We start from the raw sequence: 18,021 nt of genomic DNA, 5'->3' as shown, positions 1-18,021 counted from the left end.
AGAATTTTGACTCTGACATCAGCAGCGTGGGAATAGATGGATGCTGGCAGGCTGATAGCCAGCGGATTCTGAATGAGGTGATGGTAGAACACTTTTTCCGGCAAGGAATGCTAGACGTAGCTGAGGAACTTTGCCAGGTAATTGCAGCTAGAATTCCTCGTTCCTGGGAAGCAAAATAATTTTTTCACCTATTGTTTTAGTTGAATTTCCAGGCGACTGTGGAGTCTTCACCCCATGTTCTAATGGTCCGCGGACACAAAAACACTATTTTGCCCATCTATAAAAATAACTAAAGAATGTGTGATATGATCTTGTTTTTCAGGAGTCCGGACTTTCGATAGACCAAAGTCAAAAGCAGCCGTTTGTGGAGCTCAACCGAATATTGGAAGCACTTAAAGTTAGAGTTTTGAGACCTGCGTTAGAGTGAGTTACTCATCTGATTTATTTATTATTTATTATTTAATATTCAGATAAAACGCCATCTAAAGTCTCTCATTTTAACATATTCATTAATGCTGGGGATTCTCAAGTGAATAGATGTTCACTAAATGTGTTCCAGCTGGGCTGAAATCCCAAAAGTCAAATGGGGCTTGCCTACAGCAGGAATTGTCCAATATCAGGGTGGGTCTATGTTCCACAGGAACTGGCAGCTCTCAGGTGAGGCAGACCTTGTGCCCACAATGGCGAGGAACCAACAAATGGTGTGATCAGCTTGTTAGGTACCTAAGCTGAACCCATCATCTGAGAGCTAACACTAATTTAAAGTGACAGAGCCCGCTTTGGACTTGTGTCCTCGTATTTTTTTATAGCATATTGGGAACTGCAGTTTGTTAAGGGAAGTTGAGAGTTGTTAAAAAGGTAAAGGGACCACTGACCATTAGGTCCAGTTGTGACCGACTCTGGGGTTGCGGCGCTCATCTCGCTTTATTGGCCGAGGGAGCCGGCGTACAGCTTCCAGGTCATGTGGTCAGCATGACTAAGCCGCTTGTGGCGAACCAGAGCAGCGCACGGAAACGCCGTTTACCTTCCCGCCAGAGTGGTACCTATTTATCTACTTACACTGGTGTGCTTTCGAATTGCTAGGTGGGCAGGAGCTGGGACCGAACAACGGGAGCTCACCCCGTCGCGGGGATTTGAACTGCCGACCTTCTGATCGGCAAGCCCTAGGTTCTGTGGTCTAACCCACAGCGCCACCCGCGTCCCTTGAGAGTTGTTAGGAGACCCCTATTCCTCTCACAGGGCTACAATTCAGAGTTGTAGTAGTAGTTGTTGTTATTTATTGAATATGTATACCGCCCTATACCCAGAGGTCTTGGGGCAGTTCACAGAGTTCCCTGGACAGAGGGATTGATTGCAAATGCGCAGATTTAGTGGATGATATGCCGCTAATTCATTGAGTAGTCCCATTGAAATCTATGATCCTAAGTGCTGTGGTTTCAGTAGGCCTGTTCCGAGAATGACTAACACCGAATATCGCCAATTAACTCTGTGCATTTGCCTTTTAAGCAAAATGCAACTTGATTTGAACACCTATTTGCATCAAACTAAGTTGATAAAATACAAGCAGAGTGATTTTGGTTTTAACCTCTGATCAATCAGCTGATGAGTTGCCCTTCATAACTTTATGTCAGCTTTGTTATATCGTTTTGAAGTGCCATGCTCATGTTAAGTTAAGCTGCCCTGATATAAGAGACCCATCTATCTGTCTGTCTCTCCATCTCACACACACACATAAAAAGTTTGAAAATAGGATACATGGATTTATCAGTCCTTATGCTTTTTCATTTGTGTGTGATACTGTTTCTCTCTGGCCAGAGTGCCTTTTCTTTTTAATTATCTAGGTCAGTGGTAGCCAAAATTGTGGATGTTGCTAGACAACAACTCCCATCATCCCTGACCATAAGCCATGCTGGCTGGGGCTGATGGAAATTGGAGTCCAAGAAAATCTGGAGGGTACCATCTGATCTAGGTATTTGCCAGATTCTAGAGTTTTCATTTCTCCAAAGTTTCCAGGAGAATGAAATGTCTGAATAAATATACATTATTGGAGGAAGGTGGTTGCCTGCCCACATTCAGGGCTGTTAATACAGACAAGGAAAATTCTTGTGTTCATTTTTATATTTTTAATAAAAACATAAACATCAGCAATAATGAAAATGTATACCAGGAAATCTCCTGTTTCTCAAGCATTAAACAAAAGAGTGAAGTAGAAATATTTATTTGTGTGCAAGTGTTAACTATATCTGTCTTTTCCGTTATCGATCAGCATATATAGGGCGGTATATAAATTCAATAAATAATAATAATATTTCTTCACCTGCGACTTCATTTTTCAGAGTTGGTTGTGGTCCACAGCCCATGCTCCCACACACATATATGGAAATCAGTTCCTTTGAAATTTGTATTAACTTGCCTTCAAATCCCGAATGTAATTCTGGGAAGTCACTGCAACCCAATCTCTGCAGTCCCCGGCCTTTAACCACTGCTCCAAAGAAACAGAGCATTGAAAACAGTCTTCAGGATGTGTGACAAACAGGATTAATGTTTACTCAATAAGCTGAATGGAACGTTTAGAACGGCTAAATGCGGGTTATTAGGCTGCGTAATTTTCCATTGGTTCACAAAATACAAGTGGTAAATATTTATTTGTAACTATTGCAAATAAATCTACACAAGTTACGAGTCCATAAAATGTTTTTCTAACTCCTTTTCCCACATGCAAGTCACTTTGGCACATCAGTAGCCGAGAGGTGGGAACTTCATATTCTTCCAGTTTATGGAAACTTCCCTGCCTGGTTGCCTAGAGATAATTCATACCTGGTAGGCGAATGTAGGTGAGTGGCTGTTTACAGGCCAGAGGCGGTTCTTTACAATTCTGATCCCAACTGCAACTGATGACGCTCAGCCGCCCTCAGGGTTACTTCCTCCCAGGACCTGTTAAGCCACAAAACTCCTCTGTAATGATCTGCCAATTTTTTAACTGCAAATTTCAGTTCAAGACAATGAATGACTTCTGTGACCAGAGGCGAAAAAGTAGCGCTCAAGCGAACCAAACTGAAAAGGAGCTAGTGGTATTAAAAGAACAGTCGTGGTATTCTGTCTCCAGGTTGAACCCCCCCCCCCGCCGCCGCCCCCCCATTGGTAGTATGTTAAAAGTTCCTACAGGGAAAATGTTGTGAACGGACATTGAAACACCCTGAGGGAAAAGGTTGAATTGATAAACCAGTGTTCCTATTAAGGTAAATCTGCTTTCCCCCCCTTTCCCCCTTTTTGTTCCATTATCTCTTAGGTGGGCTGTATCAAACAGAGAAATGCTTATGGCACAGAACAGCTCTTTAGAATTTAAGCTACACAGATTATATTTTATTAGTTTATTAATGGGCGGAACTACAAACCAGAGAGAAGCGCTGCAATACGCTAAAAACTTCCAGCCATTTGCTCTAAACCATCAGAAAGGTAAGCTGCATTAAATGCACCTCAGAGTCCCGAGTTCGTATTTGTACGCTAAGAATGGTGATTGTACTGAATTTACGATGTGCACTTCTTATCTTCATATAGCGCATTTTTCGCTCTATTAGACGCACCGGACTATTGGACACACCTAGTTTTTAGGGGAAGAAAACAAGAAATTAAAAAGCAACGCAAAGCATCCTGTGCTAAGAGGGAGCGCGCCTCCATCTTCGCTCAGGAGGCTTTGCGGGGCTACCCCTGAAGCCAGGAGAGCAAGCGGGTTCGGTGCAAACCGATCCCTCTTGCCCCCCTGGCTTCAGCAAAAGCAAGCCTGTTGGTTTTCCTCCCGGAAGAGCTGCACGCTCTTTAAAGGGAGTGTGGCTCTTGGGGGCTTTTCTGGGAGGTGGGGGAAGGGGCAGAGCCGCCCACTCTGTCCCTTCCCCTACCTCCCGCAAAAGCCAGGGATAGCTGCACGAAACCTCCGCAGGAGAGCGGGATGAAGGCTACCTGCTCCCCTGCGGAGGCTTCGCGTGGCTAAGCCAGAAGCTAGAACAGCCAGCGGGATCCCGCTCGCTGTCCTGGCTTCCTCTTTAGGCGCGCGCAGCCTCTCCCGGGCAAGGGGAGCCTTCCTCCTCTGCCCAGGAGAGGCTGCGTGTGGCTAAGGCTCCCCCAAGAGCCACACTACCTTTAAAGAGCGCGTGGAGCGTGTGTGCGGCTCTTGGGGGCTTTTCCCCGAGGAGGGAGAAGGGCCCAAGAGCCGCAAACACGCTCCACGCGGCTCTTTAAAGGGAGCACTGAGCAGAGCCTCCTGCCTGCATTCGCTCCACAAGACACACACACATTTCCCCTTACTTTTTAGGAGGGGGGAAGTGCGTCTTATAGAGCAAAAAATACGGTATTTTGATTATCCTTTTTGGGGGGTTTTATCTACTAGCTATAGGCACACTTGTCCATCCCTTCAAAAAGGCAAAAATGAGATACAAAAAGCCCTTCCTCAACAGTCTGTATTGTTTGTAACATCCTCCCACTGAAATATTTCCGAGGGTCCAAAGAGCTGCTTTAAGCAAGCCAAGAACTGCTGGGAATGTCCCCCTGCTCCCCGTTTGCAATACCACAAGTTTATTTTTGGAACTCTCTTCTGTTTTGTAATCATTTTTCCATGCAACATGACAGAAAGGTGCTGATCAAGAAACATAAGTACAAACGACACTTTGGCGCATGGATGTTAAGTGGTTGTTTAGATCCCAACCCGGGGGCTCATATTCTTGTGATGTTCTTTTGTATAAACTTGATCACCGCCACCAGGGGGTTCAGGCTTAAAAATATGAAAATAATCTTGAAAACCATTTTACAAGCACACATGGGTAGGCAAACTAAGGCCTGGGGACCGGATCCAGCCCAATCGCCTTCTCAATCCAGCCCAGGAATCTGCATGTTTTTACATGTGTAGAATGTGTGCTTTTATTTCAAATGCATCTCTGGGTTATTTGTGGGCCATTGGAATTCATTCATCCCCCGCAAAAAAAATATAGTCTGGCCCCCCACAAGGTCTGAGGGATAGTGGACCCGCACCCCGCTGAAAAAGTTTGCTTACCCCTGTAAAGGCACAGAACCAGAACCCTTACAAATCAATGGCTTCATTCAAATGCCATGATAAACTACGGTTGGTTATTTACGGTTGTAAATAATGTGGCTTCCTTTCTGAATTGCCAGTTATTATGTTTTCATTCATATATTCCTTCCCTCTCTATATGTATCTTCAGGTTGTGCATATATGTGCTAAGCATACGTTTATTTTTCCTCGACATATATATAAATAATGGAATACATGAACTACAGCTCCTCTGACTTTCCACAGATATTCAAGTTTTGATGGGAAGTTTAGTGTACCTGAGGCAAGGAATCGAAAATTCTCCGTACGTCCATTTGTTGGATGCAAATCAGTGGGCGGACATCTGCGACATCTTTACAAGGGATGCCTGTGCTCTGCTGGGACTCTCGGTTGAATCGCCTCTTAGCGTTAGGTATGGCTGCTTTCATGCTAGATATATTTTAAAGATCTGGCTATCTAAACCTCACCTAGTCGTTGGCATCTTAGGAATACAGATTTGCCTAAAGTCCTTCCATGGAGATAGAACTGGAAATATACTTAAACATAATGTGGCGTCTGGAAATGGTTTGTTCCAGCAGTGATTCACAGTTTGGTGCACTTTTCTTTCAGACAGACTGCAGCACTGAATACAGAGATTTCTTCCACGTACCGTATTTTTCCGAGTATAAGACGCCCCCATGTATAAGACGCTGCCTATTTTGGGGGACTCAAATTTAAGAAAATGAGGGGAGATGGCACAGAGTTGTTGAGCTTTTTATGGCGGGGATTACCCAGGGGTGCCGAGCTGTTTTTAGGGGGGATTGCTGAAAATTGCTCACCTGCACGCACCGCAAAATCCGCCTCTCGTTTGTCTCCTCACTGGCAGAAGCTGCCGGTCTCACACCAAATTGCCGCAGCACCAGCCAATGAACACCTGCCATCGATGCAGCAACCAATAACCCACACAATAGCCGCTCACAGCTGCGGGCGCAACCAATCAAACTTCCACCCTATGCACTACCCATGTCTAAGACGTCCCCCACTTTTTAGCATAATTTTTTAAAGAAAAACACCTTGTCTTATACACAGAAAAGTACAGTGCTTCCTTCAATGCTACATTCCTTCTCCTTTTATTAGATTAAGAATGCAAATCCTCTTCTACAAATCAACGACTGTAAATCTATATGTAGCCTTGGGGAAGCCAATATCCCCCCTTGTCCCCCCCCCATCTCCAGTGTTGGAAAAGGGAATGGTGATGGCCGGTCTACCTTATGGGGCTGTTGTAAGGCTTGCTGAAATTATAGAATCATAGGATTGTGGAGTTGAAAGGGACCCTGAGGGTCATCCAGTCCAACCCCCTGCAGTGCCGGGATAATGGCTAAGGCATCCACAACAGATGGCCATACAACCGCTGCTTTAAAACCTCCAAGGTGAAGGTTAAAAACCTATAAGTAAATGCTATAGGTCAGGGGATGGTGGCAACAGTCACGAAATTAAAAGACGCCTGCTTCTTGGAAGAAAAGCAATGACAAACTTAGACAGCATCTTAAAAAGCAGAGACATCACCTTGCCAACAAAGGTCCGTATAGTCAAAGCTATTGTTTTCCCAGTCGTGATGTATGGAAGTGAGAGCTGGACCATCAAGAAGGCTGATCGCCGAAGAATGGATGCTTTTGAATTGTGGTACTGGAGGAGACTCTTGAGAGTCCCATGGACTGCAAGAAGATCAAACCTGTCCATTCTGAAGGAAATCAGCCCTGAGGGCTCACTGGAAGGACAGATCCTGAAGCTGAGGCTCCAAGACTTTGGCCACCTCACGAGAAGAGAAGACTCCCTGGAAAAGACTCTGATGTTGGAAAAGATGGAGGGCACAAGGAGAAGGGGACGGCAGAGGACGAGATGGTTGGACAGTGTTCTCGAAGCTACCAGCATGAGTTTGACCAAACTGTGGGAGGCAGTGGAAGACAGGAGTGCCTGGCGTGCTCTGGTCCATGGGGTCACAAAGAGTCAGACACGACTAAACGACTAAACAACAACAACATAGGTCGGGGTGGCCAACTTCCAAGAGACTGCAATCTACTCACAGAATTAAAAACTAGCAGTGATCTACCTCCGTTTTATTGGGGGTCATGCCAAAGTTAATGAGTTTTTTTAGGGAGGGGGAAAGCCCCGTTTTCTTGGGGTTCAGGTCAAAGTTGTTGAGCTTTTAAATTATTCTGGGGTCAAAGAGAAACAGCAACTACTCACTGAAGGTTGGGGGGAAAACAGCCTCGGTTTGAAAACTCCGTCTTCCGTTCTCCAACAACCAAAACCTCAAAGGGATTGACCAGTAGATTGCAGTCGACCTGTTGAACATCCCTGCTATAGGTAAAGCCACTTTGAGAGTTTAGAAGGGGAAATGGTACATAATTGTTAATACAAATAGTTGTGGGAATAAGCCCAGTTTAACTCTACTTCTGAGTGGATATGCCTGGGATTACTCTGTAAAGCACTCCTGGGCTCAGAGAAGTACTTTTGTGGTTCCTTCGTTGCTGACTATAGTTAAGCTGCCCTGATAGCTTGACTGAATGGGAAGGCCATAAAATACACAAATAAACCAAATGAGGCAATACTTAAAGGTTGTTTGTAGAGTCTTCCCTTTTTTTCTGAACAAAAATTATATTTTACTAAACAAGTACTGTGTAGAGAGATCAGTACAGCATACCCCAAAATAAGAACCAGCACCACCAGGGGGAGTTGTTTCATTTCGCATGGAAAAAAATCAGCACTTTTAGAAGTTCATTTTGTCAGTTCAGGAGGAAAACGGCAGCAGGATACGTGGACCAGTGATGCCTTTTAATGCTAAGTATGTCGAATTAACAGAAATAGTATTGGGGTCCAATTGCTCCCCATCATGCTCAGAGTTAATTGCTGGACTAAACGAAAACAAGTTGCGACATGTGCTTTTCCAGTGGTTTCTAACCAATGCTATTCTCTGTCTTTCATATACTTCTGGACTATTTCAAAGGCCAGTTGATGGCTTGAGAGGGCTGCCGGCAATCTATATTGATCTGCCTTCACCAGTACTCTTTGTCTAGAAGTGCAAGTTTTTGTGATGCCCAAATAGTCAGCTTATGCAAAGTGTGCTGGAAACCATTGTCACAGAAGTGAATTCCGTGACGTTTTCTGACCCCATCCTTGGCATCTGCATATACCATGCGCTCTCTTTGAGGTTATTGGCACTAAAAAGTTGCCCATGTTTCTACATACGTGAACTATTGCACATACATAGTTCATGTGTCTAGATTCAGGTAGGTAGCCGTGTTGGTCTGACGCAGTCGAAATAAATTTAAAAATGTAAAAAATTGTCCAGTAGCACCTTAGAGACCAACGAAGTTTGTTCTGGGTATAAGCTTTCGTGTGCATGCACGAAATTTGTGTGGATGTGTATCTGAAGAAGTGTGGATGCACACGAAAGCTTATACCCAGAACAAACTTAGTTGGTCTCTAAGGTGTTACTGCACATTTTAAAAAAAAATTATATAGTTCATGTGTGTAAATAAGGCACATGTGCTAGGCTTTGACATTTTATTCTTCAAAACATGAACCTTTCCCCCCCCCCACACTTTTGAAATAGAAACGTGAAAGTATTCCTCTTTAAGTCAATGTTTGACATTAAAATATTGTTCTGTCCCCAGCTTTTCAGCAGGTTGTGTCGCCTTGCCAGCTCTAATTAATATAAAAGCTGTGATTGAACAGAGACAGTGCACTGGGGTTTGGAATCAGAAAGATGAACTACCGGTGAGTAGCTTTGTGTACCCAGTGTCATCCAATTATTGCAACAACTTTGTTCACCGACGAAAGCAAGCTAAGCATTTCTTTCATTATGTAGTGTGGTGATGTTAATTTACTAATAATGAATGTTTTGAGCTCCTGGGAGTAGCTTGCTGATTAATAAATAATAATAATAAAGTATTCCTGTGATGGGATGGGGGTTGCGCTGTGGGTTAAACCACAGAGCCCAGGACTTGCTGATCAGAAGATCGACGGGTAAGCTGCTGTTGCTCGGTCCCTGCTCCTGCCAACCTAGCAGTTCGAAAGCGCATCAAAGTGCAAGTAGATAAATAGGTAAATCTGGCGGGAAGGTAAATGGTGTTTCCGTGCGCTGTTCTGATTCACCAGAAGTGGCTTAGTCATGCTGGCCACATGACCCGGAAGCTGTACGCTGGCTCCCTCGGCCAATAAAGCGAGATGAGCGCCGCAACCCCAGAGTCGGTCACGACTGGACCTAATGGTCAGGGGGCCCTTTACCTTTACCTATTCCTGTGATAAGAAGTTTTTCTAATTTGTTTCTAACAGTGTGACGGAGTCCTTGTAATTTATTTATTTATATCGTGAAATTTATATACCGCTTGATTGTTAAAAAAACACCCCCCAAAAAAGCCCCCAACCCTCAAAAGTGGAACTCTCCGCTACTGCCATGCATCTATGACATTGATGGCCAAACTTGGCCCTCTAGCTGTTTTGGGACTACAATTCCCATCATCCCCTGCCCACTGGTCCTGTTAGCTAGGGATGATGGGAGTTGTAGTCCCAAAACAGCTGGAGGGCCAAGTTTGGCCATCACGGACTATGATGAAGAACTCTTTTTATACTACTGTGAGACTTCAATCCAATACTTTATTGGGATTTTAATTGTGGCAGGGCAACATAGAACAGCAATGGATATTTCCCAGTGAAGATATTCATAGGTAGCAAGTGTAAGCCATTGATATAAATGAAATTAGAAAAGCTGGTGTGGATTTTAATCTGTTTTAGTTTTTAAAGTATTGTATTTTTTCCCCCTTGATTTTTCTTGTTTTTATCCACTTTTGAGGTTTCTTTCTTTCTTTTTGCGGTCAAGCAGTATATAAATTTTATTGAGTAAACTAGGCGGTGACAATGTTTTGCTTTCGTACAGATTGAAGTGGACCTTGGAAAAAAGTGTTGGTATCATTCAATATTTGCCTGCCCCATCCTTCGTCAGCAAACAACAGACAATAACCCACCTATGAAGTTGGTTTGCGGTCATATTATATCGAGAGATGCTCTAAATAAAATGTTTAATGGCAGCAAGTAAGTACAGTTCTTACTTATTTGAGACTGAATATGCAGTTTGGGAGATGAAGTATGGAATGGGCAATATCTGGTTTTCAACTTCACAATATATAACCAGGTAAACATTGCAATACAGTGGTACCTCGGGTTACAGATGCTTCAGGTTACAGACTCCGTTAACCCAGAAATAGTACCTCGGGTTAAGAAATTTGCTTCAGGATGAGAACAGAAATTGTGCTCTGGCGGCACGGCGGCAGCAGGAGGCCCCATTAGCTAAAGTGGTGCTTCAGGTTAAGAACAGTTCCAGGTTAAGAACGGACCTCTGGAATGAATTACAGTGGTACCTCTGGTTACGTACTTAATTCGTTCCAGAGGTCTGTTCTTAACCTGAAGCACCACTTTAGCTAATGGGGCCTCCAGCTGCCGCCGTGCCGCCGGAGCGCGATTTCTGTTCTCATCCTGAAGCAAAGTTCTTAACCCGAGGTACTATTTCTGGGTTAGCGGAGTCTGTAACCTGAAGTTTATGTAACCTGAAGCGTATGTAACCCGAGGTACCACTGTATACCGACATATCAAGATGTCTGAAATCAGAATGGAACTATGTAGAGGGGAACATGGAGTATGACAAAAATTAAATTTGCTACTGAACTTTCATATTCATAATTGCAAGATGGTTGGAAGCAAGTTTTACCTCTCGCATTTTTATAAGGTTACGTTGCCTGATTTTTGTAGACCATGGAGACCTTAGATATTGGATAGATTGAGGAAGATGTCCACCCACACCTGCCCGGCAGTTGTGAGCAAAGCAAATTCCACGCCAGGGACAAATACCACAACAGGGATATTCAAACCTAACATGCAACCGCGCTTGGGATGCTGCGTACATTTCTGGATGCCTCAGCCTCAAAAAGGATATTCTAGAGCTAGGAGGTTCGGAAAAGGGCAACCAAAGTTATCAAAGGGCAACACCCCAACGAGGAAAGGTTACAACATTTGGAGGTTTTTTAAGTTGAGAATAAAGCGGGGCATTATAGAAATGTGTAAGACTATGCAGGGAAATTGACTCCCACAAGAAGTAACAATGCTTGGACCCTCGTACCTACGGGACCGCCTCTCCCGGTATGCCCCACGGAGGACCTTAAGGTCCATAAATAGCAACACCCTAGAGGTCCCGGGCCCTAAGGAAGTTAGATTAGCCTCAACCAGAGCCAGGGCCTTTTCAACACTGGCTCCGGCCTGGTGGAACGCTCTGTCTCATGAGACCAGGGCCCTGCGGGATCTGATCTCTTTCCGCAGGGCCTGTAAGACAGAGTTGTTCCGCCCAGCCTTTGGCTTGGAGTCAATTTGATTCCCTCCCCCTCTTTCTTTTTTCCCCCTTTCTCCTCCCATGATGAGGCTGCATTTTAATGTTTTAATGTTGTACAGTAGTGCCTCGCAAGACGAAAAGAATCCGTTCTGTGATTCTCTTCGTCTAGCGGTTTTTTCGTCTTGCGAAGCAAGCCCATTGAAGGATTAGCGCTATTAGCGGCTTTTAGCGGCTTATCTGCTGATCGGATCAGCTGATAAGCGGCTTAGCGGCTTAGAAAAAGGGGGGGGAGAAAAAAACCAGCAGGAACTCGCAAGACATTTTCGTCTTGCAAAGCAAGCCCATAGGGAATTCGTTTTGCAAAGCACCTCCAAAACGGAAAACTCTTTCGTCTAGCGAGTTTTCCGTCTTGCGAGGCATTCGTCTTGCGGGGCACAACTGTATTTTAATCCCATTTTTAAAGTTGTGTTTCAGTCAACTTGCTTTTATTATTGGTTGTTAGCCGCCCTGAGCCCGGCCTTGGCTGGGGAGGGCGGGGTATAAATAAAATTTATTATTATTAAAGAGAGGAATAGACAAATTCATGACGATCATGTTCTGTCTCCATTGTCAGCCGCAGAATGCCTCTGAATGCCACCAGGTGCTGGGAGTTACTGAATGTTGCATTTAGGTTCTTTTTGTGAATTTCCCGCGGGCAACCAGTTGGCTATTGTGACGACAGGATACTGAAGTTGGCGGGCCTTTAGCCTGAACCAGCAGGACTCTTCTCTGCTCTTACGTTCTGCAACAAATTAACGTTTTCTTTGTTTTCAGATTAAAATGTCCCTATTGTCCCATGGAACAGAGTCCTGGAGATGCCAAACAGATATTTTTCTGAGGACACAATTCGCTATGTAGTTTTATCTGTGTGTTTTGGAAGACGGAAGCAGACAAAGGCTCCATTTTACGCTGTACAGGCCGAAGAGGACTCCTGTGTTTTGTATAAGCCTCATGCTCCAGAAATTTTTGCCACATTTAGTGCAGACATACAGATTGGAAAAAAATCTGCAGAAGTAATATCTGTTATAGGGCTTCTACTCTTAACCTTGGTCTCCATATCCGATCAAGATACGACACCAGCAGTTGTCATTCAATGCAGGTTTTTGTACTTAATTGTATGGTGACTTCTCTTTTTAAAAGCAGGCACCAACCACAAGCATCATATAGGCCTAATATTTGCCCTGCTTTTATCACCCTGTTAGATGAACGTCGCCATAAGGAATGTGTGGGGGAAAGTTTTTATTTCCTTAGCGTGTAAATAATTCAAAGAGAACTTTGGAAAAAGGTTTGATAAATTGAATAGTGGTTATTAGACATACCTGTATTTTTGTTCTTACTGGTTTATCCCAACCCAAAGCTGTGATATTTTTTTGTTGAGCGTTCCCCCCCCCCTTTCAGCTTTTAAACAGAACTCCAAATGAATGTGCTTATATATATATATATAAACTACATGAATATATAACAGAGTTCAAAACCATTTCTGATTTAGAAATCACTTCTGATTTCCTGACAGAGCTCTTTGTGTAGCTGCGAGTGTTCAATAAATGTAACTCTGGACTGGAAAGAAGCCTTTGTCAATGGATACTTGCTCTCCAGCTTTTTTTAGTCTTATAACCTAAGCTTTGTACTTAACGTCCGTGTCATGTTGCTGTACAGTTTACTAGACATGATAAGCTGCATTATTTATAAAGTTATCAGAACCAAATAAACTGTTGACAATGTTCATAGTTGAGACAGGGGAAAAGAACATCTTCCAGTAATCGTAAATAACTCTGTGGCCTGATCACAGGATTGGGCCTCCATCTTATTAGTAACTAATTTGTCTTCTGTGGTAAAGAGCATTGTGCTTGTGACTATGCCCTGACAGCTAATATTACTTTTCTTCTTAAATTCGTTACGACAAAGGGTAAATCTAGGCGAGACACTTGACTTAGTTTGACTTTCATCCCTAGAGAATCCTCAGAATTGTAGTCTGGGAGGGGATGAATGTCTAATGTTTGGAGTATTGTTGCCGGCTTACATTGCTTTGAATTCTCCTGGGAAAGCTACACTAGATTAACTAATACATGTTTCTACAGATACAGATTATATCCGAAGTGAATATGCGCTTCTAAGCTTGATGCACACTGTGACAAATTTCTCGTGCGCATTTGTTACATTGTCCTGCGGTAGGACAAAGGAGCTACCTTACAATAGATGAAATAATAGATTTATTTGCTGTGTGGCTTAAAAGCAGGCCTGGCCCACCCGTTAGTCAAGGTGAACCCTTTGCCTCGGGTCCTAGATGGGGAGAGGCAGTGGAACATTGCTCTGCAGCCCATCCATCACTGCTTCCACCCACCTGCAAAGCTGTCTGGCAGGCTGACCACAGCTGCCGCTACTACCATTGGCAAGCCAGCTGCCAACTCTGGTCTCGTGGCTGATACCTAGGGCATCCAGGAGAGCTCTGCCACTTTGCCAATATTTAACAGTGGGGTTATTAGGGTTGCCTATGCTTTGACGCGAGGAAGCGGGTCCTGAAAGCGAGTCCTTTGTGGGTGAGGTAACCCCAGAGAACACCTGCTTCAAGTGTCAGAATTATTACGGTAAAATTTCAGGCAGAATCGCTGCCGCAAAAGCAGTAGCGTTTGCAGGTGATCTCCAGGGCCCACTCCAAGGAAGGGCCTTCTGTTCCTTGGAGGAAGGCATGGGCAAGGTGACCCCAAAGGGAATTAGGAGTCCCCATATGAAATACTAAGTAGGAGGTGGAGGCAGAGGAGGCTGGTATATGAAGAGGTGGCAGTATTCTCTCCTTTGCTTGGGCAGCACAATGCTTTGTGCTGGATCCGTTTCAAAGCACCAACAAAGCACCAAACTTTGGTTGGCTACTAAGATACGAGAAATGCGCTAGCACAATGCACTACACAGAAGAATGTTGAAGAAGATTTTTCATGTGCGTTTGGCTTTTGGCCCTAGCAAAGGGTCAATACCATTGCAGATACATTCAGGCAAGCTGATTTTACTCACACAGAAAAACCAGGGGAAGGAAAAGACGCCACCGCGTTACCTTTTAATAAGCGACTTCTTTCCATATTGCACTCCTAAGGGAAACTGATGACAATAACGACAGCGGCAATATTTTCTGTGCAGGTTTATAGTCTCAGTGAAATTGCTTTTAACATGGAAGGGAATTGCATATTTGTGGACCTCAGCATACTAAATGCATATGTGTGCTCAAAGTGATGTAAACTTTGAAAACGGCAGCGTACGGTCTAGCCAAGTTGAATTGTGTAATGCGAGAATATCTGTGGACCTACACACATGTGTAGGGCCCATCAATTTCAGTGGGATTTGGGTGTACCTAAATTGTTGGGCTTACAGCCAACAATGTCTGCTTCATCCTTCCCTCCCCAAAGCCTATGTTGGTTGCCTGCCATATACATAAGACTATAACGACTGATGTCTTCATACCAAAATGTAATGACTGACATGATTTTAGTGCATCCCAGGTGATGGTTTGCTCTCCCTCAAATCAGCAAAGAGCATGGGCTGTGTGAGAAGCTGTTGATCTATGTGATTGCAATAGCTCTTTGCCATTTTTTAAGCTGGTTCATCTTGCCCTGTATTGGGATCGACTGGAATAGAAAAAATAGTTTTGGCAGAACGCTCATTTTTATGACTGAGATTCTTCCTGTAAAGGATAGTTTAAGTCTGGCCCAACTATCCAAATTTCTTTTCATCTCCTCCCAGGTTCTTACATAATTATCATGAAATAGGTTAATATTCTTTGAAGTTAGCCAGACGACCAAGTATTTTGCTTTTTGGCAGATTTTCAAACCAAACATTTTCCCCCAGTTCTTCTTTTTCTTGGTTTGATATGTTCTTAACCAGTAGTCTTGTTTTTATTTTATTTAATTTGAATCCAGCTACTTCAATGTGATTGCTTCCATACGTTTCTAATAATTCATGGAAACTCATGAATGAGATGTTTTGGGTTTCCTGCATAGCGCACGCAAATAACCCCTCGTCTACTTGCTCTGTTGTATCCAGTAAGGAGGAGGAATTGAGCCTTTTTCTTCTTTCAAGATTAGCAAATGGCTTCACTTTCGGCGATTTTGAAAATGAGACTCTATAATAGCATCTTGTTAACTGTAGGAGAAGCAGAAGTGGCCACAACCACAACCCTGGCTGGTTTACCAAAATAAAACCATGGAGAGACCTGGTCTGAACAGAGACATTGGATTCTTATCTCATTATACATGACTAAGCCATTTTTCACCTTCACACCCCTTGCCTTTTCCTGTAAGACCTATTGCAGTCGTTAAGAGTCGTCAACAGGCTCATCTCAGCTATCTGCCAATCTCCCATTCCCACCACCCTTCTGAGTAATACCCCTCCCCACCTTCTCACTATATAGAAGGATCTGGCAACTTCTGTTTCAGTGTATCTGAAGAAGTGTGCATGCACACAAAAGCTCATACCAAGAACTAACTTAGTTGGTCTTTAAGGTGCTACTGGAAGGATTTTTTTAATTTTGACTATGGCAGACCAACACAGCTACCTATCTGTACCTGGCTTGTTTGTGAGAGCTGAATTTCAGGGCACCATAGTGTAGTTTCTACACCTTTAATTTTGCCAGCCCAGCCCAGCCCAGCCCGCCCCCCAAATATTCCCAAGAATAGTAGCCATTACATATAAAGGTTTTATTTTGCAAACATTTCCTCCTTACTCTGAGGGAGAGCAAAGCCTGAGGACGTTCATTAGAACTGAAAGCATATAGAGCAACATGGAGCTGGTATGTTCAAGAAAGCGATCGTGAAAACGATGCAAATGGACATGTTAAATGTGTGCAACATGTTCCAGTGAATTGCTGCGTGCTTTTCTAGACACTGTATCACAGATAAAATTCTTTTCTGTGTTCAGCATGGATAACTGAGACTCTATTACGGCAGCTCCCTGCTTATCGTGAGAAAGATGTAAAGCATACCCAAATGAATGCATGGGGGTGAGAAATGGGTAGAGCCTTCTAGGCTTAACTATATTTACAGATGATGTATATTGTTACACTGTTACTGGTAATGAGTAAAAAAAATGTTTGCTAAATTGGGTTTGTTTGATTTCATTGTTTGCGCCATATTTTGTATGAAACAAACGCGTTTCCAACCTTGCAGTGTATTTCCTCAACTGCTTTAAGGCCTTTTATGCGACCATGGTGGAGTCTACACACATGTTATGAAAATGCTTTTTTTAAAAAAGTGTTCTTAAAAATACATTGAATTTTCCATAAGGCTCACCATCGCCATCTAGTGTCACATTGTATATTGCACTTAAAACACACTTAGCACATTTTATTTGCAGCTGTATAGCTGAGTCTCCTGTGTGGTTGGGGGAATGGCCCCTAAAATCATGTCCCGTTGCCTAATTTATATGTTAGGATTGCATGCCACATACAATGACCTTGGTTTTAGCCATAACTAAGACACTGAGATCCAGCGTTGAGGGCCCTTTGGCGGTTCCCTCATTGCGAGAAGCGAGGTTACAGGGAACCAGACAGAGGGCCTTCTCGGTAGTGCCCCCGCCCTGTGGAACACCCTCCCATCAGATGTCAAGGAAATAAGCAGCTATCCTATTTTTAAAAGACATCTGAAGGCAGTCCTGTTTAGGGAAGTTTTTAATATTTAATGCTGCATTGTTTTTAACACTCGATTGGGAGCCGCCCAGAGTGGCTGGGGGAACTCAGCCAGATGGGCAGGGTATAAATAATAAATTATTATTATTATTATTATTATTATTATTATTATTATTATTACCCGAAGATGAAACTAGCATTGCTGGTGGGGGAGAGGAGGCGCAAAGGAAGGTTGAGGCAATCTGATTTTGATAAGGCCTGCTGAAATCAATGACAGTTCCTGACTGGAAAGCTTAAAGCCTGCCGCTGCTACACGGGAGAAGGCTTTAAAAAAAGGAGCTGGAGTCCTAGATCTAAAAAAAAAAGTATAGACTTGTGCACACTGGCCAGCATCCGTTTTGACACGAAATATTCGTTTTGGGCTTCTCAGAAGTACCGTATTTTTTGCTCTATAAGACTCACTTTTTCCCACTTAAAAAGTAAGGGGAAATGTGTGTGCGTCTTATGGAGCGAATGCAGGCTGCGCAGCTATCCCAGAAGCCAGAACAGCAAGGGGGATTGCTGCTTTCGCTGTGCAGCAATCCCTCTTGTTGTTCTGGCTTCTGAGATTCAGAATATTTTTTTTCTTGTTTTCCTCCTCCAAAAACTAGGTGCGTCTTATGGTCTGGTGCATCTTATAGAGCGAAAAATACGGTATGTACAGGCAAGAAACGGGCAGGGGAGGGGGAGTGCTGGCCTGCAAAGGTGCTCACCTGAGTTGCCGGAACAGCTCTCTGATTGCGGAAAACCACCCCCGCTGGATAGACCTAAAGAGAGCCTGCAGTTTGAGACCAATGACCCACCTAGTCCAGCCCCCTGCTCCCACAGCGACCAACTCTATGTCCATGAGACGCCCACAAGTGGAATAAACACCACTTATGCTTTCTTCCCTCTGCCCGGAGTTTTGCTTTT

The 18,021-nt window shown here is 43.7% G+C and overlaps 1 protein-coding gene and 1 long non-coding RNA gene across 2 annotated transcripts in view; one reads left to right on the top strand and one right to left on the bottom strand.

Annotated features, from left to right (window-relative positions):
• Positions 1 to 13,029, top strand: part of RMND5A (required for meiotic nuclear division 5 homolog A) — a 29,289-nt gene extending 16,260 nt beyond the window's left edge. The window contains exons 3-9 of the mRNA XM_082195037.1: positions 3 to 137; positions 323 to 423; positions 3,290 to 3,456; positions 5,309 to 5,474; positions 8,719 to 8,821; positions 9,981 to 10,135; positions 12,237 to 13,029. Coding sequence (XP_082051163.1) covers positions 3 to 137; positions 323 to 423; positions 3,290 to 3,456; positions 5,309 to 5,474; positions 8,719 to 8,821; positions 9,981 to 10,135; positions 12,237 to 12,300 — 891 coding nt within the window. The 3' untranslated portion in view covers positions 12,301 to 13,029. The remainder of the gene's footprint in view (positions 1 to 2; positions 138 to 322; positions 424 to 3,289; positions 3,457 to 5,308; positions 5,475 to 8,718; positions 8,822 to 9,980; positions 10,136 to 12,236) is intronic.
• Positions 12,851 to 17,406, bottom strand: LOC309516368. Its single transcript, XR_014212826.1, has 2 exons — positions 16,013 to 17,406; positions 12,851 to 15,625 (listed from the first exon to the last, which is right to left on the bottom strand). It is a non-coding gene; the product is annotated as an uncharacterized lncRNA (long non-coding RNA).
• Positions 17,407 to 18,021: the final 615 nt, after the last annotated feature.

Source organism: Podarcis vaucheri (assembly GCF_965113315.1).
Source record: "Podarcis vaucheri genome assembly, chromosome: 13".
In the NCBI taxonomy this organism is placed as follows: domain Eukaryota; kingdom Metazoa; phylum Chordata; class Lepidosauria; order Squamata; family Lacertidae; genus Podarcis; species Podarcis vaucheri.
The sequence above is the reverse complement of the archived record's forward strand: the minus strand, read 5'-3'. Positions and strand labels throughout refer to the sequence as shown.